This window comes from Vulpes lagopus, chromosome 20 (assembly GCF_018345385.1).
Source record: "Vulpes lagopus strain Blue_001 chromosome 20, ASM1834538v1, whole genome shotgun sequence".
In the NCBI taxonomy this organism is placed as follows: Eukaryota; Metazoa; Chordata; class Mammalia; order Carnivora; family Canidae; genus Vulpes; species Vulpes lagopus.
In genome coordinates this window covers 5,375,510-5,401,474 of record NC_054843.1, presented here as the reverse complement: position 1 = coordinate 5,401,474, position 25,965 = coordinate 5,375,510, and the positions used below count along the sequence as shown (strand labels likewise).

The 25,965-nt window shown below is 44.8% G+C and overlaps 1 protein-coding gene across 1 annotated transcript in view; it reads left to right on the top strand.

Moving 5' to 3' along the window:
- PCP4 (Purkinje cell protein 4) overlaps positions 1 to 25,965 on the top strand; it is a 55,026-nt gene that overhangs the window by 2,512 nt on the left and 26,549 nt on the right. Inside the window, exon 2 of the mRNA XM_041734720.1 lies at positions 24,682 to 24,733. Within this exon, the coding sequence (XP_041590654.1) occupies positions 24,682 to 24,733 (52 nt within the window). The remainder of the gene's footprint in view (positions 1 to 24,681; positions 24,734 to 25,965) is intronic.

Below are 25,965 nucleotides of genomic sequence, written 5' to 3'. Positions count from 1 at the left end.
TGAGTCTGGTGGGCAAACAGGGCCTGCTCCAGCTGGCAGGGTTTAGGGCCCGCTGAGCTTACAGCTGCTCCCTTGGGCTGTGCTGGAGCTGGGCTGGGGGGAGAGGCTCCCAAAGGGCCATGTGCTCCCCAGGTGGGCACAGCTCCTCCAGATCTTTGAGCCTTAGGGGGAAGGCGGGGAGGGGGTACAGCCCCGGGGACTGAGCTGGCTTTCAACTGGATGATGCCACAACACAGTATCTTCTCCATCCCCTGTGACAATGCTTTTGGTGGAGGGGGCATGAGGTGATTGAAAAGAGCAGCTCAAGTAAAGCAAGGAAAGTCAAGTCCAATTTTAGGGCACCGAGAGAGTGGAGGTGGTTTGTGGGGGTGTCTCATTTACATTTCAGGATTAGAGTATGTCAGATGGGCCTGGAGATAATTTAATAGGAATCTAAGTGCAGGGTAAGGTGTATTAGCTGCCTTAGAAATCCTAGCCACCAAGGCTGAAGTGTACAAAGTCATTCCCTTCTCTCTTCAACTGGACTCCCACACAGGAGAAGAAAAAGACCTCTTTTGAGCCACCAAATAGGAGTCCGATGAACAATAACAGTCAGTCCCATTTTCTCATGCAGGTGTGCATTTTTAAGTTGCTCTTCAAAAGAACTTATTTAGGAGGGCCAGGAGCAAGATTTTAATGCCATTAAGGCAAACATTTGGAGAAGCGATTTAAAAAATGATACACACCATCACCCTATTTGCAGGGGGTGGGGAGAGCTCCCGTTGCATAATGCATCAGTTGACAGTTATTAATTAGACCTGAGACCTCTTTGAGAAGGCATCCTCCCGTCTCCACTCTTTTCTTGCATAAGCTTGGATGGGATGTTGCAACTTGGCACCAGAGCTATGAGCCTTTCTTTCATCCAGACACTGAGGACAAAAGGATCATGCCTCTCAGAGGCATGGTGGGAGCACACTGAGGACATTTAAGGGCAAATCTTTAGACCCACATGCCTGTCCTTAGCACAGAATCAGAAGCTACTGGTTCTGCAGCAAATCTCTAAAGAAGGAAGAGGACAGTGAACAACATTGTCTGGAGAGAGATTTGCAAGGGGAGGGTAAGCTCACTTAAATCTTGAGGTGGGTCATAGAAAGGACGGGATTTTTTTTTTTTTTTCAAAAGTAGCTGTTGGTTAAAAAATGTCATAGGACACTTGCTTGGGACTTACCCGGTCAGCCATCAGGGTAACCCAGTGCTGAGACAAATAGTAGGAAACAGAACTGGAATGAGATTTATCATAGTCGTGTGCCTCATATGACGTCATGGTGAACTACAGCAAATGCTCACGGACAGATGACCGGGTTTGCAGAGAACTGTGTGGTTTAGACCAGTTAAGCACAGATGCTGGGGGTACTTGCATAAAATGGATTTTAAAATTGGCCCCGGAGGCCTGGCAACAGAAGGCCAAATGGCAATTCAGTTTTTTTCTGTAATGTTAACCTCATTTGGGGGGGGGGGGGAGTACCACTAGTAGGGACACAGAAAGATCCAGAAAGATCCACATGGTTTTGCTGGATCACAGCAGGATAGGCACTAGGCACTCTTTCTCTCCTCTAACTGGGGATATTAGGTCTAGAAAGACACCAGTTTCAACTTGGGTTCTAAGTTCATGTTTTCTGGAGTGGGAAGAGGTCACAGTTCAGCCTGGAAATGTGTTTGCTGGGCTGATGATTGTAACGGATTGCCATAAAACTCATTCCCCCGATCCTGAATTTCATTAACAAACGACGTGCGATTAAGAAGCCTCACTGTTTTCCTCTTTAGAATTCTAAGAATGACAGAATGCAAGATGTATTTTTTTTTTTCAGAAAGAAAAATTGAAGAAATGACTCACACTCTGTTTTATTAAGGGTTCAGTTGAATAGTGTGATCAAGATGAAAAGGGAATACGATTTTCTGTCAGGGGAAGTGCCTTGAATTTATGATGAATACGTTGTTTACATTATTTTTTTTTTTAAATTATAATTTTTACCTCGGTTTTTCGTTAGAGGTGTTGTCACAGGAGGGAGGTGTTCACCATTTGTCTTTGGTCCTCTGTCCTCGGTGTACTGGGTGCATCGTGCTACTTGAACCCCTGAATAATATCATGAGCTCAAGCCCGGGGCTTTTCACTAATTTAGAATGGCTTTCTAGAACGGGCTTCTTGCTGGAGGGGGCAGAAAGAAGGACTTTAATTTGCACTGATTTATGTTATATTTGGCTGATGGTTTTCTAAGACACAGCATCAAAGCTCATGCTATTGTCTTCATCTGTTTGGGCTACTGTAAGGAAGTGCCACAGATTGTGTGCGCGCCTTATAAACCTTGGAAATTTATTGCTCACGGCTCTGAAGGCTGTAAATCCGAGATCAGGGAGCCGGGTTGGTCGGGTGAGAACCGTCCTCCTGGTTCATAGACACCTGTCTCCTTTCTGAGTTCTCACATGGTGGAAGAAGGGACAGGGATCTCTGGGGTCTCTTCCCTTGGGGTCTCTTATGCGAGGTCATGAGTCCCATTCATGGAGCGCCCCCCCCCCCCATCATGGCCTAATCGCTTCCCAAAGGCTCCACCTCTCAATGCCTTCAGCTTGCGGGCTAGGATCTCAGCACATGAATTTTGAAGAAACACAAACGTCCAGACCCTAACAAGTACTACGGGTTGCTTTTTATTTATTGGGATTATCCCACCTGGACCATAAGCTTCCTGAGGATAGGAACAACTTTACACTGTCCCCAGGACCTGGCTCCTGGTCTGGCATTTGGTAATGTCCCCTTACTGGATGAATAAATGGATTTCGGGGTGTGAGTTTATCGGTTAAAGTGACCAACAGACCTGACACCCTCTTTTCTAAATGTTGAGATTTGTGGTCCAGATAGGTTTGGAGAAGTAAAGTTCTATTTTTTTTTTTTTTTTTTTTTACTCTGGGTTTGAAATCTGGGTTTGTCATTTGAATCTTTTAAGTTGGAAAGGATACATTTATATGCTTTCAGGACAGGCAAAGAAATAAGAGAAACTGGAGAGAATCTGGACAGAAAGAACTCTTGACATTTGGAAAAATGTCAAGGAAACCAGGGGAGCAGAAGGAGGGACAGAGAATTCTAATATCCTATAGTTCGGGGGTAGTCTCCACTGGGACTATTTCACTTCAGATAAGCTCTATGAAATTCAAACAAAAGGAGCCGTAGCCAGAGAGGCAGAGCCCGTGAATGCCCTACAAAACGGTTTGCTGTATTGAAATAGAAAACCAATTTGACTGTGCTTAGGGGGGGGATCAGAGAGAGCCTGAGCAGATCTTTAGTGAGATAACTTCTGGTGCATATTGTTGGAGGCAGAATGGATCTCGCACACAGGAAGCGAAATTGCATATATTCGAATATTTTAATTCATATCGAAAAGTTAGCCATTGATGTTTATAGTAATTAACCAAGTGTTGTAACTTCTGGTTGCATATTTAAATATTTTCAGTTAATTGGTATTTAAAATAGGAATATACGACAATTCATACACAGAAAGATGCATTTGCCTGTGTTCTCCTGGGAAGTCAGACACTGGATTGTGTGACCGTGCCCCCGTGCAGCCCAGCAGGCTCTGACTCTATATTCCTAACACCCCCAGGTATCCACTGTTTGCCATTCTTCATCCGATCCTTGGAACGAAGTGAGGTCTAAGTAATGAGGAGGAAATATTTTCCATTCTGTTTGGTACAGGTGCCTTTCGAGCATGGATATGAGAATGTTCTACAGATCACTGTTTTGTGCCATTAAGCCAAGCAAGCTTGCCACACCTGCCAGTGGCCCAAACCTATAAATCCTACATCCATTTCTGGGCTGTTTTACATGAACAATTCAGCGTAAGGTACACATTCCAGGCATCAATCTGCTTGAATATTGTTAGTGCCTTGCAAATAGCCCGAAATTTATGCTTCGGAATCTCACTGAATTACTTCTCATTCCATTCCTGAGAGGGAAACGCTTGGCCATATTTATAACGTTGCCGGTGGAAAAATCAATCACCCACTAAATGCCATTATTTTACATTTTACTCTTAAACTGCCACCTTATAAATAAAAGGAAGACAAATTAGAATCATAAAGCAGGAAGGTAATCACCCACAAATGGAAAAAACTTCTCTGCAGAACATCTAAGGGAAAAGAAGCCAAAAAGTGTGAATTGATAAGAAGTATTGAAATGAGGCAATTTTCATATCACAATGGAACTAGAATAGAGAACAGGAGAATCCATTTCCCTGGAAGGTCTCTGCTCCCAGTCTGAGGAGAGTCATGGGCTTTGCCAAGACGGAAGTATCTCAAGTCCTCCGTATTTTGATCCTTCACCCAATGGTCTAGAGTGACTTTTGAATGTTAGTTTTTAAATATTTGTTTCTGACTATTTGAAAGCTGTTTGATAGCTGAGGTTGTAGCTGGATTGGCTTGAGATTATGCTTTTCCCGCTATCACAATCCCAAACTGTGGAGGAGCAGCAGGACGAAGGAAATGGTCATCTGTCCTCATAACCCCACACCTGTGGCTTGGCCGAGGTTCTAATAAAGTGATTGGTTCTTTTAATTTTATACAGTGCCTGAAAAGAGGACCCCGGGGGTTGACAATTCTCATTAATGTTTGTCTTAACCAAGCAGGACAGTAAAATGGAACAAGGAAATGTCTTTATCCTCAAGATTTTTAATTTTTTTTTTTTTGCCAGTATACTTTTATGTCCGTCAGGTACTAAGTCCGACTATTTAAAAATTAATTAAGATATTACATCTGTTTTTATCTTATTTTATTATTATTATTTTAATCCTTAAGCAATCTGTCTGCCCGACAGGGAGCTTGAATCACAACCCTGAGATCAGGAATCAGTCACACGCTCCTCCGCCGACTGAGCCCGCCAGCGTCCCCATACCTGTCTTTACATGGAAGATTCTTTTTTTTTTTTTCATGGAAGATTCTAACATATATAATTTCCTTATTAAGTAACATCCCTCTTTCATCAGAGATTATTAGGGAAGCATCACTTTTCTTTTCCCGAGCTTGGCAAAATGACACAGTGTACCTGTGCTTTTCTTTTTCACATTTCCCGACAGTTGTTTGATCTGCAGAGAAATCCCCGATGCCATGAATCGGTCCAGCAGGTTCGGTAGCTGCGCTTCTCCAGCCTAATCTGATGGCCGTGGGTTCGAAGCTCGCATGGGTGCTCCTGAAGATACTCTAGCAGTCGCAGGGGTGGTTGGTGCCCTCCGTGCTTCCTTGTTACTTTTGCTGACGGCGTTAGCATTCTTTTCAATCTGTGAAATTGTACGCACAATGTTTAAAAATTGGGGTAAAACGCATATCATCACATTTGCCATCTTACCCATTTTTAAGTATATAACTCCGCAATATTCAGTTCTTTTACCTTATTATGAAATAGCCCTGCAGAACTGTTTCATCTTGTCAAACTGGAATTCTAAAACAAAACAAAACAAAACAAAACAAAAGACAAAAAACTGGAATTCTATACCTATTAAACAACAAGTGCCCTCCTCCTTCCCCTCACCTGGTGACCGCTTTTCAACTTGTTGTCCCTATGCATCTGACTACTCCAGGGACCTCGTATATGTGCACTCAGACAGTATTTGTCCTTTTGTGCCTGGCTGAGTATAGTCAGGATGATATCCTCAAGGTTCCCCCATGTTGTGGCAGGTCACTATGTAAGACAAGTTCACCTAAAGGTAGATCCATAAATCGATAAATGGATTTATGGATCGATGATCCATAAATCGCCCTCCCAGAGCTCAAGCAACTGCCGCACGGCCCACGGTGATATTCTGAGAGCAAGTCAAGAGTCGTGGGATTCCCATTCTTTCCCGCTCACCCAGATGACAATGTCGGTATCAATCCTGTTATTAGCTACTGATAAAACCTTATTTTGTTCCTATTGATCTTTGATCTCAAAAAGACATAAAAAGAAATTGTAAAGTTTCCTTCCCTGTGCGTGGTTATGACAGTGAAGCACCTTACATCCCCAGAGATGCCATTCTTTTCCATAGTCTATATCACTGGTGATCCCTGGGGTTGTGCTGTGCGCAACCTGTGCAGCTGAACGTGGTGGCCCTGCCCGTTCCTGGAGTGTAGTCACCCTGCTCAAAGACCGCTGACCTAGAGAAAGACTGTCATTTCCATGGTCCTACTTAGAATTCAGAGAATTGAAGCAGACCACTGTTGTCATTTCATTCGAAGTAGGCATTTTAAAATAGGGAGCTGAGTGCCCGAAGGCAAATCTTGCTCAGAATCACAGAGCTTCTTGAGGAAAATCCAGTGTCGGTTTCCCTTACACATTTCCTATTCTATTAAATTTCTCATTTTCTGTCATATCCTAGATACAACCCAGTTTCTTTTACACCTGCCCCAATTCCACTTAGGACTTGGATGTGAAATACATGAAAAACAATATTGTCCTGGATTTTTTTTTTTTATTAGCCTGATTTAAAAAAAAAAAAAAGCAGCAACAGAAATCTTGACAAAGTCATTCCTTCCTCCCCCAGGTCTTCCACTTTGATTCTAGAGGTTCAAGTGTGCACTCTGAGCCTCACCCCCATCCCAATAACACAAGGAGGGATTGGTGAGGTGAGCATCAGCGCACGGCTGCCGTGAAATCTCACTGAGATCACAGTTGACAAAGTCTTTGCCTCACCTGGCGGTTTCCTTGACTTTGACTTTACACCAATCCACCTTCATTTCTTGCCTTACTCCCCAACCCCTGGCTCTGTTTGAGTAAGAAGAGCATTCTGGACCCCTCAAATAAAACTTTTTTTTTTTATTTTTTTAAACCTTTGCTCAGAGAATGGCAGCACTTTGAGTGGCCAGATCCACCTCATGAAATAATCAGTAATCACATATTTTGTTGGCCACGTTTCCTTCTGCCTTCTAGATTAGGGAACTTTGAAAGACGGAGACTGGGTCTTCTACACTGGCACATGCCCTTCAATGAGCATTGATGGGGAATCCATTGCATGTTGTACGTTGTACTAGGTGAAGGAATAAGATGTGGTCCCCTCCCCTCCAAGAGTTTAGAGGCTAGTTGGGGAGACAGAGTCACATAAAATTAACCTGACTTAAGGTCTATTCACTGTACAAACCGATGGAAGCACTTGACGAATGTCATTGTTGCAGGCCTGGAAAGGAGAAGAAGGGTGTTCTCAGGGAACCTTCCTCATGGAGTCAATGCTTCCAGAAGTAGGGTCTCAGGGGATCCCTGGGTGGCTCAGCGGTTTGGCGCCTGCCTTTGGCCCAGGGCGTGATCCTGGAGTCCCGGGATCGAGTTCCGCATTGGGCTCCCGGCATGGAGCCTGCTTCTCCCTCCTTCTGTGTCTCTGCCTCTCTCTCTCTCTCTCTCTCTCTCTCTCTATATATATATATATATATATATATATATATAATAAATAAATAAATAAATAAATAAATAAATAAATCTTAAAAAAAAAGAAAAAGAGGTAGGGTCTCAGTACACATTGACTGAGGAATATCGACCATGACTAATGGATATTCAGTCTAAAAAATCATGAATTTCAGAACCACATGACACTTTAGCAATCTTCATGTCCAAGGGACAGATACATATCTATGATGATACTACAGTTGATTTCTGCCCCTCGCTTAGTGATACAGATTACTTCAAATGTGTCCGACAGCTTCCCATCCTTATCAATGAATATTTGGGTTCTATTAAATTATCATGTCTTCTTTAAAAGTGCCAAGTGAATAAAGTCTCTTTGGTACATTGGAAGCTGATTAGATGAGTACGGTCAATAAGACTTTTGGAATTGTGCAGATCAGTCTCATTTTGAAAGTTCCACGTTCTGCTTGTGAGAAATGCCTAAGTGAACTCAGATATGCCCGTAGCCGTCCTTCTGTGCGAGTATTAGCATTTGTCCAGGATGAGCCATCCCTGCTCATGTTGTGTCCCAGAGCCCCGGGTGGCTTCCTCACCATTGTTGGTAATTTCTTCTCTTTGGAGTTTGTTCAAGGCATGGGCTCATCCCTGTATTTATAACTCTGTTCTCACATATGCATAAATCCTGTCAAAATATAGAGATAACACAGCGCCACATCGCAAATATTATTTCTGGCAATGTTCTATACCTCAGAAATGTGGGCTATTTTACCTATTCTGGAAGATGACTTCTTAAAATAGATGTAGCAATGTGTCAGGTCCCTCCACCAAGTACCTCATGCGAGTTTACTGTTGTCTTTTCATCTAGATTTAATCCATCCCATCTTCAAAGCAGATTCATTCTGGGGGCACTTTTTAGTGAATTTCCATGCCTTTTTGTTTGTTTGTTTGTTTTGTTTTGTTTTTGCCTAATTCTTGCTGAGAGCCAGATTTGGCTGAAATTCAGGTGAGAGCTCCTTGATAATTGAACGTTGGATGAAGATTTTGAATTCTCACAAGACGATCGCATAAAGGCAGCGTCGGGTAACTTCAGCGCGACAAGCAGTGCCCTCAGGGGACCCCACTCTCGCTCTTGTGTCCCTTGCGTATTTCAACAAGGAAGCAAGAGGGGGACTGAAGAGACAAGCAGATCTCCATCAGAAGTGAGGCGGTTCCAAGACAAGCAGCAGCTCTGTAATTGTTGGCTCCTGCCCGCCTCTGCACAAAATGTCTTTTAAGGTGATGGTTGCTCACATGGAGCTGGAAAGTCCTGGGAAAGCCCGTGTTTGGATGGTGGGGCAGGACATGTGTGGGGCCCAGTGAAAAACAGGCATGTGGGGCTCCGCGGAAAACATTATTAATAATTTCAAGACTGTGATGACAAAGCATTAAACCAAACTTGGGGCTTTTCTGAGCTAGAGGCCCCTGTGTGACTGCGTGGGTCATGTGGCCATGAGGCTGGTCCTGCGTGGAGCTGGAAGTGGCCTGATTGCTTTTTAGTAGAGAGAAACAGAGAGAGAGAGAGAGAGAGAGAGAGAGAGAGAGAGAGCGAGCAACAGTGCCCTGATGAAACATTGCTATCCCTTTGCAATGTCAGGGGCCTTATATATATATTTTTCCCTCACCCAGAGGAGGTTTTCAGAATGGCCCATGCCTGACCATGGGAGCAGGTGGCTTGAGGGTCTTCCCTCTGAATCAGATGGAGCATCGAGGTGGCTCTGAGGAAGTCCATATAGCAGCGTGCTCATGCAAGAAATCAGATGACACTGGCTGACCCTGCAGGGCTGCTGTGAGGTTGGGGTGACAAAATTGATTAAAAAGGACTTGGAAAGCATTTTTAAAAGGCCATATACATGCTAACTTGTGACCCCAATGTGACAAATTCCCTTCATTCTGATTCAATGATGAGCACTGGGTGTTATTCTGTATGTTGGTAAATTGAACACCAATAAAAAATAAATTTATTATTAAAAAAACCACATAAAACGACCTTACCCAGTGTGGGCTGTTGATTCAGATGAGCATTGCAGGCAGCCTGCTGGCACCGAGGTACCTCCTACACTCTCGTGTTCTTCCCTGGAGGGCACCATACCAAGGGACAGGGAGAGCAGGTGTATGAGGCTTGTTCAATCAGCCTGGGTGGCTCAGTGGCTTAAGCACCTTCCTTCATCCCAGGGCATGATCCTGGAATCCTGGGATCGAGTCCCACATCGGGCTCCCTACATGGGGCCTGCTTCTCCCTCTGCCAGTGTCTCTGCCTCTCTCTCCTTCTCTCTGTGTCTATCATGAATAAATAAATAAATAAAATCTTAAAAAAAAAGAAAGAAAGAAACGTTTCCTGCTTGGGAAGTACAGGGTTCTCATCAGAGCAGGAACCAGGGTCAGTATGGACAGGTACAAGGCTGGCATGAGTGTCAGCCCTTGGGATCAACCCTGACCCAGGAAGGCGACCTTGACCGACGTTACAGCTGGGTTTGTTTTCCAGCAGATTACATGGGTCTGGATCTTGGAGGGATTTGAAAATAAGATAGAGAGCGAATGAATATCCACCGTGAAGGAGGCAGAGCGTGAGACGGAGCTGGTAGCGGGTGCTGGTGCTGGTGGTGGGCATGCGTGCATTTTGTTTGCAGTGGGGAGATTGCTGGAGTTTACACCTCCCCAGGGTGCAGCTGATCAGATGGCCCGTACAGCTTCATCTGGTCTTCTAATCTGTCTCAATTCACCCCTTCAGCCGTGACAGCTGATTTATGACAAAGCAGTCAGTCCCCTTGCTTCCAGAAGTATACAACCTCAGACTTCTACGTGTTCCGAAGCTATTTTCGTTTTAGTCGAGTGGGGGAGAAAAGCTGGCTGCTTCCTTATTACCAAAAAAGAAAGTCTCCAGCTTCTGAAGCCTCGGAACACCCCCTTGGGGAGAAGCACTCTGAGCAGCGCGGTGCCAGGTTAACATCTGAGCTTTATCACAAGGAGCCAGCACACGAGCACGGAGCTTCAGCTTGCCCAGGAGGGGCGCACGCAGAAGAGCCCACAAAACTAGTTTAACGTGTGAAAAATAAATCGGGACACTGGGATGGAGGGGATTATCGAGCAAGATCCCCACTCTGGTAGCCAGATGGGTCGAGGCATAAAATATCTGTGCGGTCGATGGCAGAGGAGTCATCAAAACCATCAAAGACAGGTCTTCTGTCTTCCAAAGCCAATACCTTCCCCTCTAGACAGGCAAGATGAGGTGGCAGGTGTGCAGACTTCCAAACCAGTCTGCCGACCTTCAAACGCCGATCCCTTCCACTTAGCAGCTGTGAATCCTTGGGCAAGTCACTCAGTCTCTACCCCAGTGTCTCAAATTTTATATCCATCAAATGAGGGTGATTGTCCTATCCGCTTCACAGGACGGTTGGTTGCTACAGACGTGTTACCCCGTCGCTTTGCAGGGACGGAGCCTGCTGCCTGGGTGCAGAGAAAGGAAGCCCTTGCCAAACTTGGAAGCAAGATCATTCACTCGGCCCTAAATGTGGCTTCTCTTGGGGAACAGTGGATTTGGCTGATGTTCTTTCCTCTCCTGCGCACTGTCTTGTTCATTTGATGAGGAAGTTGAGAGCCGCAGTAGATCATGATCGGCTCAACGCTTAGTGGAGCCATGTGGCCTGCGTTGAGCGACCATTCAGTGCCCGGGATGGGTGGCTGTGTAAGGCCCAGCAGGGCAAAATTCCCTCAGCTATGGGGGCATTTTCATTCTGTGGTTTTTGGCCACCCTTTGCCTTTCACTTGATGACACCTGGCACTGCATTTTATTAGCCATACTGGGGAAGGGATGGGGGAATGAAATGCCGGTGTTACTGCTGAAAACAAAGCAAAGAGGTCTTTTCCTGTGGCCTCTATAATCTGGGGGAACGGGGACCTTCTGGCCTCACATCAGCTTCTCTGGCCTTTGAAATATAAAAGTGCCCTAAAAATAACATGACTATAGGAGGGACGGGCAGGCTTGGTGTTTTCACAGTGATACCAGTATAGGTCTCATTTCGTTCCAGAAAACTGGCCATGCCTGTTGGTTTATCCCCCTCATCATCTGTACGAGGTCGATTTGTCCTTTAATGAGTTAGTTTATAGGTTCATCTCAGTGTCTGCCTTTACATTTATCTTTTATGGACGCTTTTCCACTTCCCTTCTTTGTCGTGGCTTTGGGTTGACTGGCTGTAGCTCCCGGGATGGGGAGCAGAGCAAATCTCTGCGGTCCCTTTCTGCTCTGCGTGGCTCTGGCATCTTCTGTTACACTGAGAAATAATACACGTTTGGGTCTCTGTGTCTTTGTCTGAGAGCCTACTGTTGTCTGGCCACGGCAGCTGTCGGAGAAAGCATCTGCTCTTTACGCCGACAACCTTTATTCTGAGGATATTCTAAGGAACCTACAGAACTTTAGGAGGGCAGAGAAGGAAGCGGGGCAGATGGAGAAGCATTTCTTTGGGTGCAGTTCAGATGTGGAGGGTGGATGATGACATCTGCATTCAGGGGTCGTGCTGGCACCTTACAGATCCATGGGGCTTCTAAAGACTGCTCAAGACAGGCTTGTTCTACTCTTGCTGGGGTCCGTGGAGGGGGGCGTGTATTGACTCAGGCTTCTTTTTCATCTTCAGCTGTGCGGGGTCTCTGCAGATGGGTCAGCTGGACACACACTGCCCCAGGGCCACTCCGGTGTCCCCTCTTCCTTCCCCACTCTTCCCTTGGTCACCATCTACCCTCTTCCTGTGTCTTCTCTTTCTGGAAAAAAATACAGGCTGTCATTTGTATCGACACACAAAATAATCCACCTTGGGATGAAAGGCCCAACTGAAATTCGTAGTAACTAGCAGGTAGAGACTACCTACTTTGTGAAAAAAATAATCACAAATCCCAATATTCTCTCTTTAGATTCTCATAATAGCCACGTGAGCTATAGACTTAATTTAATTTAATTTAATTTAATTTAATTTAATTTAAGTTTTTAATCCTTCATGGAGAAGAAACTGAGCAGCAGAAGAGGCCAAACTCTGAGGACTGAAATCACTTATTTGGGGTCATTTTGCTGCATGTCAGAGCTGGGGTTTCTCCTGGTCCCCAAGCTGCTGAGCACAATGTGCTTTCAGTATCTTAACTTACTGCAAATCGAACGCAATGGAAGCAAGACAGGCAGACCTCTTTTGAAGCCTGGTTTCCCATTACTTTGCCGTCTGGTTCCTTTTAGGGACCAGATCTGTGCACTGAGACTATTTTCATCATGTGTAATTCTCACAGCCTGATGAAGCAGGTGCCTTGTCCTAGCTTTACAGAAGCAGACACTGAGGCCCCAGAGAAGCCAAGTGACCTGTGCAAGGGTCACACAGCTGCTAAGCGGCAGGGCTGGGAGGGTCTGGACAGTCTGAACCCAGGATTGCAGGAGACTGTCCTTACTTTTCTTTTTTCTTTATTTCTTTCTTTTTTGGTCATATTTATAAAGCTATAATTTGTGTATAGTAAAAGTTACCTTGCTTAGTTGTATAGTTGATGTGTTTTGACATGATCAGTCTTATAATTGAGACATAGACTATTCAATCACTGCATAAAATTCTTTGTGTGCCTTTAGCGTCAGCTCTTTCCTCTGCACTTAGCTCCAGAGCCTACATTCTTTGCCATCACATCCTAAATTAAAATAATCCCAATTTATTTATTTTTTTTAAGATTTATTTATTTATTCATGATAGATGTAGAGAGAGAAAGAGAGAGGCAGAGACACAGGAGGACGGAGAAGCAGGCTCCACACCAGGAGCCCGACGCGGGACTCGATCCCAGGACTCCAGGATCACGCCCGGGGCCAAAGGCAGGCGCCAAACCGCTGAGCCACCCAGGGATCCCCCAATAATCCCAATTTATGATGTAAGCTATTCACACTGCCTGGAGAATACCGTGATCACCGAGGCCTGCACAGGTGCTTCGTAACTGACAACTGAAGCATTAGAAATGTAGGAAAACAATCAGGAGAGTGAGGACAGTTCTGGTCCTCCCTCGTATAAATCACTCCCACGTCTCAAACTGCAGAAGGGACGTTCAGTGATGGGGCTCCTTTGCTTTTTTTTTTTGGCTTAAACAACAAGCATTTATTCCTCACAGTTCTGAAGGCAAGGAAGACGCAGATTCAGTGTCTGGTGAGACACTCCCGAGTTCATAGATAGCCATTTGCTTGCTGTGTCCTCACATGGTGAAAGGAACCAGAAAGCACTGTGGGGTCTCCTTTATAAAAGCACTAATCCCATTCATGAGAGGTTCACTCTCATTACCTAATCCCCTCCCAAAGGCCCTACTTCCTAATACTATCACATTGGAAGTTAAGATTTCAACATATGAATTTGGGAGTCGGGGGAACACAACTCTTCAGTCCATAACAGAGGCATACAACATCAGATCATCCCATGATTCATTATTTGATTGTCAGGTTTAGGTGGTGACCTCCAGCTATCATTAAGGTACAGTTATGCTATATGTTGGCAAATTGAACTCCAATAAAAAATAAGTAAATTAATTAATTAAAACAAAACAAAACAAAAAAACCCAAAAGACCATGGGAGACAACTTGAAGAGAACCCTCTGGTCAAATTTGGAAGAATTTGAGCATCAAAACAAGAATGATTATAATTGTTTATAACACATCGATTTCTTAAAAATCCATGAGCCCATTGTGATATCTATATCACATATATATCTCTCATTTATCTAGCTACCTCTCATCATCAGTTGTAATCTATATTTATATAAAGGAATAGCAGAGAAAAGAAAAGCTCTTCTTCATAGTAGAATGTCAAAGAATGATAGAATTAGAGATATCACTATTTTATAACAGTTGATGTAATAACTGCTGACTAGATCAGGCAGCAATCAACGGTGTATTTTAAAAACATCAGATAAAAGGTTGTTAGGAAAAAGGCGTATTCATATGGTGCTGAAGAATCACTCCACAGTTTACTTAGTAATTGCAAAAGGAAAACTGTACCTTTGCTTTTTTTAAATGGGTTTCTGTTCTCCCTAAATGGACACCCCACCACCTGCTCATGGGGACTCTTCAAGCCTATCAGGGAGAGAGGGCAGGGGGGCTTCCTTGCCACCTAGCAAAGAAGTGAGTGCCTCCGGGCCAACACAGGTCCCTATTGCAGTCCCGTGGTCTGCTCTGCATCTCTTCCCCCCACCCCATCCTTGCTGGTGGCTGGGAAACCCATGGCTCTGGGCTGGACATGTGGTTTAAAGAGGACACTTATCTTCCCTCTGGCCCAGGGAAAGCATCCTGCCTCTGCACATTGAGGTTCAGGAGGGAATTCAGCCCATACCCATAGAATCAGATGCCCCATGGAGAGCAGCTACCCCAAGTGGTGTGGAAGGAGGACACACTCCTGTGTGCTCTCAGCAGCAGAGGCTGGGGGTGCCGGCGGTTTGCTCTGAGACCAGAGTTGGGGGGCATCCTGGACGAGGCCAGCGGCAGAGCTTGCTCTGTGTGCATCTAGGTTTCGGCCCAAGTGCAGAGCCTGTGCTTTCACATGTTGCTGTTGGCATCACTGGTGTTCCAGAGCTGCCCTAACAAGTCACCATGGTCCAGTTGGCTTAAACAACAGAAATCTCTTGTTCCACAGTTCTGGAAGCTGCAAGTCCAAGGTCAAGGCATCAGTAGGCTGGTTCCTTCGGAGGCTGTGCATGAGAATCTGCTCCAGGCTCTCTCCTTCACTTACAGATGACCGTCTTCTCCTTAAATCTTTCCCTCCGTGCATGTCTGCATCCACTCTTCCCCTTTAATAAGGCCTTCAGTCTTATCGAATCAAGGTCCGTCCTAAGGACCTCGTTTGAACTTGATTACCTCTGTCCAGACCTGGTGTCCTAATAAGGTCACTTTCTGAAGTACACTCAATTGCAGGAGCACGTGGTTCAACAAGTAACACTGCAAATGTTGTGGTGAATTCCCTCCGATTTGAAGGACCATCCAGAACCTTCCCTGCCACCCATTTTTAAGGAGAACTGACATTAACTCACATCTTATCATGACTCCCTTTTTTTTTTTTAAGATTTTATTTATTTATTCATGAGAGATATGCAGAGAGAGGCAGAGACACAGGCAGAGGGAGAAGCAGGCTCCCTGGGGGGAGCCCGACATGGGACACGATCCCAGGACCCCAGGATCACGACCTGAGCCAAAGGCAGATGCTCAACCACTGAGCCACCCAGGTGTCCCTCTGACTCCTTTTTGAGCTGAGTTGAATAAACAAAGCAAAGTGATTTTCTTGACATACTGGAGATATGTGGATTTGAAAATTTAGAGGTATTTTCTGTAGATAAATTTAATAGGACATGAACTCATCCTACTTTGAACTCATAAGATAAAGCAAATCTATAAACTTAGAGGATCCACACAAGAGCCGTTAAAGTGTCCTTACATTTCTAGCATATACCAGTTATGGAATTGTATGTGTGGCATGAGGCGATTTTTGTAAAACGGAGACTATATGCATCTCCACACAGAAAAATGATGTGAAAGAAATATTCTAGACTATTTCATGAAATATTAACAAAGTTTAACCCTGATTAGTTGGAGTATGTGTAGTTTCATGCTTTCCTCCTTGTACATGTATTTTCTGAAATTTTCATAATGACCATATCCTAGTTTTATAAATAAAAAAGTGTTATTTTAAAAAAATAAATTGGCACAGGAAAGGTTTTTAAGGGTGAAAAATACTAATTAAAGAATATGGCTGTAGGGGCACCTGGGTGGCTCAATCGGTTAAGCATCTGCCTTTGGCTTAGGTCGTGATCTCAGGGTCCTGGGATTGAGCCCCATGTCAGGCTCCCTGCTCAGTGGGGAGCCCGCTTCTCTCTATCCCTCTGCCTCTCCTTCTGCTCATGCTCTTTCTCACTCTCTCTCTCCCTCTAATGAATAAATAAAATCTTTAAAAAATATAGGCGTAGGAAAAAGCATAACGGGAATGTCGGTAAGACAAAGCACGCATGGATCCCTAAAAACGAGGGTCCTTTTATAAATGGTCTGCCCTAAGCACAGCAATGCTAATTATTTCTGTTACCATAAAGGTCAGGATAACAAGGGCAGGGGAAGAACTAAGCCTCTAGGGTGGGATTTCGGCCTTTGGATCTTTCTGGGGTGAGGGCAAGCACAAGGAGGGGAATGAGGATGAGTTTCAAAGGTTAGTGCCCTTGTCTGTGAAGATCCCACCACTTTTTCATTTAACCAACTTTTTTTTTTTTTTAAACCCTTCCAGCTCAAGTTCTCTTTGACGTTAGTTTCTACACCTTTAGGGATTAAATTAGCAGCGTTTTTAATGCTCCATTTTCGGAATGGAGAATTATAGGTGATTTAAAGTATCAGTGGCATGAAATTAAATCTATTCTATCCTTATCACATAATGTTGGCATGAAAGTCTCTTCCGCTCTTCAGACAAATTCAGGAACTTTGATTTGGAAGAGGCTTTTAATGATGTACCTTTGATGTTCCCAAGAAGCCACCTGTTCAGTTGATCTTGGTGGCCCCAAGCAATCATCGACTGCCTGCCGGCTCACCCAGCCACCCAGCCCACTGCACCATGCCGTGGCTGTGGTTTTGCTCCACTGTACATTTAAAGTGTGATATTTCGGGACGCCCGGGTGGCTCAGTGGTTGAGCATCTGCCTTCAGCTCAGGACGTGATCCTGGGGTCTTGGGATCGAGTCCCACAAAGGGTCCCCACAGGGAGCCTGCTTCTCCCTCTCCCTACGTCTCTGCCTCTCTCTCTGGTGTCTCTCATGAATAAATAAATAAAATCTTTAAAAAAATGAAGTCTGATATTTCATCCAAGAGGCTTGCGAAACTCTATCAATAAAGTGTTAAATACCATGGAAATACACATTTGTTTCTTTATGAACATGGTAAACAAAAGAAAACACAGAAAAGGTGCTGGGTGGGAAGGTGAGATCTTCGGGGACAACCCTCATCTTGACATCTCTCCTGTGCAAGGCACTGATCTGGGAAGAATCTGCAATATTCGAAACGTCATGGTCCCTGAGCGCAGCCCACACCACAGACAGGCAGATCCGTGTTTTTCCGCTTATTTAGGACCCATCTGAGAAACTGCTCGTCACGATGCTACCATTTCAGGCAAGCTGGAAACCCTGAAACCATTGGAAATATGAATATCAAGAACACTACAAAAGGAAGATAGCACCGAAGAGAAAAATTGCTTAGGAGCAAGTGTATCACCAGGGGATAGACGGCGTTAAGAAGCACTTGCTAGCAAGAGATTCCAAGCCATTATGGGAATAAGATGGATTTTTCTTTCCTTCTTTTGCCAGATCTCTGCAACTACTTGGTAGACAGAATCCAAGAGAGGCTAGATGTTGGAAACAGAGAGCAAAGTGCTTTTTTTTAAAAAAACAAAAAACAAAAACCAAAAAAACCACAACATCTTGAAACAAGTACTTTCCCTTCTTTTGATATAGAAATGCCAACCACTTGATATCGCCAGGTAGCATGGTCTCTGGACTACATGGTAGTTGTTGGCAGGAGAAGCAAGCTGACCCCCTGCCAGGTCCCAACGTGTGGCCAGCAGGAGCCAGAGGTTATGATCTTTCCTTCTCAGAGGCGGGAACAGAGACTCCAGGAAGGGCTGTCCCCAGGGATGCAAGGCTGGTGGGGGCGCTGTGACTTGCACTGATCCGCATGAGGAACAGCCTCCTTGATTCCCAGTCACTCAGGTGTGAGTCCTGGTCCCTCACCTGTGCCCCCGATCTTAGTCATCGTCGGGGAAGCTCTTAACCAGCTCGTAGAGATGATCAGGTCGTGAGCCAAAGTCGGAGAATGTGTCCTTCTCCCAGGGACCCTCAGGGCCCAGCCCAGTGCCTGGCTCACTGGAGAAAGTGAACAGTCCAGCAAGGAGTCTCTCCCCGAGGCTGAGTGCTGGCCTCTGACCCTCAAACCATAGCCTTCACTGCAGATGGTCTTGCACATTGGTGAATGTGCCTAATTTTGACAATCTGTTTTTGCAAAGAATCTTTTATTTCTTAGCCTGGGAGAGATCAACATTCTTTGAGTATTTTCCTCCTACAGCAGCAGTGAGAGGCTGATGCCAGGACAGTGAATCTCTTGTTTCCCTTCCTCCTGGATGGTTCGATAACAGGACTGAGAAGCTTATGCCTTTCTGAGCCAGAGGCTTCTGTGGAGCCCCTCTGTCCTTTGTCCCCCATGGACCTAGCTCCATGAGGCTTGTTGACTTTTCTCCAGCGTTGCCAAAGCAAATGCATTGGCATGGAAATCTTTCCATTATTTGGTGGCAAAAGAGATGATGCTTTTTGGGAGACTGGGGAAGAAGGGGTGGAGAGTGGGTAGGACCCTGGGGACTCTGGGGATGGCCTGGGACATTTACTTGAGGAGGCTCTTTGTTCCCCAAGCCTTTGGGAGTGGTGACCCTCTAGTCAAATCATATGTCACTAAATTAAGTATCAAGCCAGTACAGATGCAATACAGATTTATACATTTGTTTTTATTTATTCATTTATTAACTTTTAGTTTCAGGGGTAGAATTTAGTGATTCATCAGTTGCATATAACACCTCATTACATCAAGTGCCCTCCTTAATGCTCATTGTCGTTACCCCCTCCCTCCATCCTCCTCCCTTCCAGCAACCCTCAGTTTGTTTCCTAGAGTTCAACGTCTCTTAGGGTTTGCTTCCTTCTCAATTTTCATCTTACTCTATTTTTCCTTCCCTTCCCCTGTGTTCAGCTATTTTGTTTCTTAAATTCCACATATGAGTGAGATCTTATGATATTTGTCTTTCCTTGACTGACTTGTTTCGCTCAGCATAATACCCTCTAGTTCCATTCACATTGTGGCAAATGGCAAGATTTCCTTCTTTTTGATGGCTGAGTAATATTCCATTTAAATGCTACAGGCGTAGCTTCAGAAAATATTCTTGGACTGTCACTCGGACCTTAAATTTAACCTGCTCAAATTCATTTCACTTTCTATTTTCTTCAAACTTCTAAAGTGAAGAGTAAATATCTTATAATGGGAACCTGTGTCTTATCCTGAAGATGAAAATCTGTGCACTGACTGAACCATTTTCAAAGGAGACATAATCTGTCTGGTGTTCTGAGTTTGCACTGATGAGGAAGGACATTTTGGTAATTCAGTTTTATCTACAACATATGATTAACATAGTCAACTTTATAGGTATTGATGGCAAAGTACGAAAGACAAGCCCCCCCCCCTCCGCAGTATTCTGGAAGTCGCATAATAAGAACTCATAGAATGATAGCCCAAACTCATAACTTATAGTCATGGCCCATGAAAAAGCTGCAAATGGAAGTTGTCAAAGACTTTATTAAAATAATTTTCCAAATCCTTGAAATTACTTAATTTCTTGAATTTTTCACTTACTTTGGAGGAACGCTGGACCAGTGCCTGGTGGAGCTGCATGGAGCCTGAGGCAAAAGGAAATCTCAGTAATACTGGTCGATTTTGTCTTTGTGGACCATGTTGACATCTTGTTTATCATGACTTTTTTACAGTAATTTGATTTTCTAAAATATTGCCTTAAAACATTTTTTTTAGTTGTATTGAGGTATGATTGACAAAATTGTAACATACTTACAGTGGACAATATGATGGTTTGATATACGTGCACGTCGTCAAGGATTCCCATCATTGGGTTAATTCCCACATCCCTCACCTCACATACTTACCTTTGTTTTTTGGTGGGAGCACGTTAGTTCTACTCTCTTAGCAAATTTCAGTTATATAACATAGTGTTACTAATACAGTCATCATGTTGTACATTAGATCCTTGGACTTTATTCATCTCACAGCTGAAAGTCTGTACCTTTTTACCAACCTCTCCCTAATCCCCCACCCCGCGCCTCGCAGTCACCATTCTACTGTTTCTATGAGTTTGTCTCCGCTTCTCCAGCTTTCCCTCCCTCCCTTCCCTTCTCTCCCTCTCTCCCTTTCGCTTGCTTTCTTTCAGATCCCACATATAAGTGATCCCATGCAGTGTTGGTCTTAATCAATGACTTTTTTGGTGCCCGCTTAAATTTTGTGTCTGAGGTGAATGCCTCACTCACATTACCCAGTGGTGGTTACTTCAAGAACACCAAGATTCTGTAGTAGATCACATGAGGAAGCCTAGAGGACTGAGGAGTAATGTCGTCGCTCATTCTCAGAGAAAGAGTGAATTTTGCAATGAGCATGCAGTAAGGTGGTTTCTGAGGATTGGGACAGCACCACCTATTCTGTTTAGCTGGCACTCTGAGGGCATAGGTACTAGTGATATGTGCACCCCCTAGATGTAGCATACAGGTGGCCAGGCATATCTTAATCTCCATGCTGAGCTCAAAGTGTAGGAAGAAATGGATCCAAAGTCACTTATTTACCAGAAAGTAGGTATGACCTATTCTATCGTGGAGTATCTAATATGAACGGGTTGCCCCTGATTGTGCAACTTGGTTGAAAGAGTCACCCAGACAAATTGATGTGCTGAGTCAGACACCTTTTCAGATGTCACTTTAGACTCTCTCCGTGAGGACCCCGTGGGTGGCCAGCTTTGCGTGGGCTCCACAGGCTTCAGGCAGGTATGGATTGACAGCATGCACCTCCTGGCCACACCACGTGTCTCCACCTCTGCATCTCCTGCCCTGACACTTCCTGGTAGATGCCAGCTGTGAGACATTGCCCAGTCTGGAGGCATCAGGAACTGGACTGGTGAGCGACAGCAGCTGGTGGCTTATCGCTGATCTTTTCCCATGGGGGTCCACTGGGTTGCACCCCTCCTGGAGGGGGCGAGGTCAGTGTCACCCGGTAAGCCGACTTGGCGATGAGTCCCTTTTTTCTCTTTCGTCCCTCATCCCAGGCGCCCTCTCTAACAAGGTTGTAGCACAAACAGCATTTGCCTCTGTGTTCTGGGAAACCAAATGAAGACATATTCTTTATTTTCCTGTAGCCCCTGGTGCCATGGGACTGTCAGAAAATTACTTCAAAATTTATACCTTTAAATACCAATCCTGCCTTTTTATGGATACATGGCATGTACTAGATTTTCAGAAAGAACTGTATATACCACTCTTTATTTGGGCTCCTTTTATTTGGAAGCTTATTAAATTCTGGAATGCTGCCTTTTTATTACTTAACATCACCGGGGAAGGACGCCTCCCTTCTGAGACCCATGTGAGTTGCTTGGCAAGTGTTCAGGGGTTGAGGACAGTCCTCTCTGGCAGCCGTTCTACCTTGTTCCCTCCCATGTCCTCCCTGCTTGTCTGCAGCCTCCACAGCAGGTGTGCTCACCACCAGCTCATGCTGGAGGAGGCTCCTTCAGTGCTGCAATCAGAACTTCTGGTGTTGCATCCTTGGATGGCTATTTAGCATTTCCTAATGGCAAATGAGGACAATATAGAGAGATTATTTTCAAGAAAATGCATCCATGTTCTAATAAGCTGAGTAGCTTTTGTATTTGTGATCGTAAAGGTAAATAGAGCAGAATGTGCTTTCCCACACGAGACTGTCTGCTCCCCTGAAGAGGTCTTGGGGATGGTGACAGGGATGCTGTCTTGACATGTTGGAAGAGAGAATGCCATTGTGCCGGGCAGGATGGACACAGAGCTGGCTTGAGCAGCAGGATGCTGTTTTCAGAGGGCTGAAGAAGGAAGGGACTGTTATTCCTCCAGACACTTAGGAAAGCTTGGGAGAAGGACTGGGTCTGTAGTGGGACGAGGTGTAGTGGAGGGTCCCAAACAGGAGTGTCATATGAACGTGAAGCTGTTCGGGTGGGGCTGGAGCTGACCAGGAGAGGACCTGACTGAGAACACGTGCCAAGGGCCTTGACAAAGGCAGACGGCAAGAATCATGGTGATGAAACAATCAGGTGTGATGACCACTATAGACCCCCAGAATAGGGACACTCTCTCTCCCACTGCACTCAGACTTCCCTTAAAAATGCTGCAAGATCTCAGAGAAGTTTGAAATGGGAGACTCACAGTGAATAGTTCTTTTTTGCCAGGATCATTTTTTCTGCTCTGAGACGCCGTCTCCTTGTGACATCTCTCAGTGTTATTTTGCCTCCCTCAAATAAGACCTGACACAAAAACCCTGTCTTAGAAATCCTGAAAAAATGAGCTCCTTTTCCCCTCTGTGCACATTTCATGTTGGATTTCCTCGGGTTTCTAAAATGTGATATTTTACGGAACGAGGTATTCATGACATTTGAAAGGTGTCACTGTTTAAGGTTGTTAAAGACAGTGAAGGTTGAATGCGCTCCTATTTTGCATTTGTATTCCACTTAATTTTGACTTTATTCAACTCTACAACCCTGTCCTTTTATTCTCTGAAATTCTCTTTCTTCCTCTGACCCGTCTGTGGATTATGTGGGGGAAGGATGGAGGCTGTAAACACTGGAGTGTCTAACAGCTGCCATGCAGCTGGCTGGATCCTCTGTCATGCTGGTCTGATTCTCTTCAGTGCAGCCCACTTAACCAGCCCTACAGTGGAAGAGGGAGACTCAAAACAAGCACGAGAAGAGAAGGGTGTTTCACTTGCAAATCTACTATATTTAAGAAATGTGCAATTTATTTAAATGGAGATGATGTGTATTCCTGGTTGACTGCTTAGGTAATGATGCCATGACACGGGATCTAAATGAAGTTTGTAGAGCAGTTGATGTCTGGCTAAGAACTGCAGATGCTCTCTGTGGGAACACAGGGGCAGATCTAATGCTCCAAAAATTCAGGATGTTCCAAATTAGATATGAAGAAAGGGCCCACGTTCATACAATCTTTCTAAGTGGCCTCTCCTTCCACTTCCACTAGCCCGCAGAGAACTGGGTTATCCTCCCAGAACAGGACAGAGCACCCCTGAGCAACATTTGCGCTTCATGTTGACTGGGATGGGGTGTGTGGTGGGCTTGGAGAGCGCCGGGACACTTGGCTTTGTCACATTCTCTTGAGTGATCATCTGCACAAGGCAACACGGGGATCGTTAACTTGGTTAACATGAGTCTTTATCATTCACTCTATTTATTCATACTAATCAGAACCTGAATTTCTCATGACAAAACCGAACACTAATGGGAGCTGATAATTAAATGATACTGTTTTTATTTTTTATTTATTTTTATTTTTTAATTTTTTAAATGATACTGTTTTTAGGCTGCAGTCCTGGACACAAATTAAATTTTGAGGACATTTTTAACCCTTCCTGAGAGTCACCTATAGTGATTCCCTCCTTGTTCAGAGCTCTGCCTCTCTTCCCAGGATCCTATTCGAATAGTTCGGTGACCAAGACAATCCCTGCAAGTCTCTAACCTCTGGACACAGAAGTCCTGTGAGGACTAGAGGTCTAGTCTTGACTGTGCCACCAACTAGTTCCTGACCTTGGACAAATCAGACTCACTCCCTGGCTGCATTTTCTTCACCTGGAAGTTAGATACTTCATAATCTCTTCAGTCTTTTTCAGCAGGAAGCATATTTTCAATAACAACCAGAAAGTTGGATTGACAATAATACTTCTCTCTCCATGAACTAGAACAATTCTGAGCATCATATTGTTTTTGTTTTTTGTTCATTTTTGTTTTGTTTTGAGCATCATGTTATCTTAAAGATAGTAGTTGGATAAGCTTTGAGGAAACACGCTTGTATGTTGACATGTATAATGTGTTTCACATAGCTCCCCAGACCTCACAGCCAGAGAATCTTGCCCAGTGATCCAAGATGAACCATAAAATTCTCATGTTTTGGTCAATCTGGTGAAATGAAAACGTACAACATAGGCTTACACAGTGACAGACAGATGACTCAATAATAGGAGAAACTCTGACTACGACATAATATTTTCTTAGCTGATTAAAATTATTTTAATCTGGACATTGTGATTGGCATGAGAATATAATGGTATAGAGGCCATCATTGACAAAAGTGACAATTCTCATCTTCCCACTGAAAACTATGACTGTTTTCCTCATATTTCAGATGGGGTTTTGGTCTGTCAACAATAGCTTCCCATCTGGTGTTCCTTGGATATGGGTGAGGGGGGCAGTCTGTGCAACTTGAACGGATCCTTTCTGGGGTTGACCCTTCTTCCTTGGCCTCATGAGCACCAGGCTTTTGCCATCTGAGCTCAAGTAACATGATATAATGAAACATGATATAATGCAACAGATATTTAAAACACTAGAAGAGTTAAAAATAATCCTGAATATATCTGATAACAATTTCTTTCCTTTTTTTTTTTTATGTGTTTAGCGACAAGGTGCTGGGGCAACCAATGGAAAAGACAAGACATCTGGCGAAAATGGTAAGATGACACGAGTAGTCCAGATATTTACTTGTATCATGTCTACAGTCTCGCACATGTGGCAGGCGTGGGTAAGCCTTCTGTGCAAACCTGCTTACTATACGTGTTTATGCTTCGGGTTAGAGTGGATTTGAGCAATTCACAGTGAGCACCATGGTCTGGTGTTACAAAGAAAACCAAGCTCGCTAAATGCAGTGATAAGAACAGTTTCCTTCCCAAAGGAGGACTCCCATTTTGGGCAACACGATAATTACAATGCAAATATAGTTCTGTGCTTTCTTCATTAGGGTTGGTGAGAATCGTCAGAGTTGTTGTGAGGATATAATGAGATCAAATGAGATAAGCGCTTGGAAAGCTGTGAAGTGCTCAACTCCTCATGGGAGGCTCTACAGTCTGCTTCAGCCCTCCCGAGGACAGGACCCAGAGCACAGCACTGGAGGTCTGGATCAGGGAGTGTTGCCAGCGTGGTTGCCAGCGAAAATGTGGTAGAGGCCAGAGCGTGCGCATCCTGGGCAGCAGTCTCCACGCTGGCCTTGAATTGTAGGAGCATCATCATCATGGTCTTTGTGGATGGGGCCTGAGGCTCGGAGAGAGGCTGCTGGCTGTGACCACGAATGGGAAGAGGGTGGACTTGCGGGGAGGCCAGCTAGGTGTAAGCCTGGCCCCCCAGTTTTAGCAGCACAAAGGGGAGGATGCAGATTAGTGAGGAGTAAAATATGCTCCTGGGGAAGTTCGATTCTCAGCCTTCTTACTTTTTTGTTGATTATGAAATGAACTCACTTTTGTGGGGAATGGGTCCTATGTCCTCCTGGGTGGGGTTCAGGGCTGTGCCTTCTCCTCCTATCGTGGGTAATTCCACTGCAAAAAACCCTGTGGAGGCCTTCAGGGTGCTCTGCTGGGTCTGTGCTGGGGCCTGAGCAAGACTCAGGTCCTGGAATGTTCCTCGGTGCCATACTCCTCGGAGCCTGCTGACTCATCCACCTGTTTTGGGGCATCCTATTGGGCAGAGTCATTGTGCGAATGAGCAGAGTGTGTCCTGATCAGAGCTGGGGGCTCTTCCTATCTTCTCCATGTGAGTCGGGGGTGGGCTGTTAGCAGGGAGATGGGGTGGGGACAGGCAACAGGAAGCTGAGCAAGCACAGTGGAGTGGAGGGCTCCCCAGCAGCTTGCCCATCTCCCTGGTTTGTGGGTTCATAGCCATCTCCTTCCTGGCACCTTCTGCTGGCCTCACA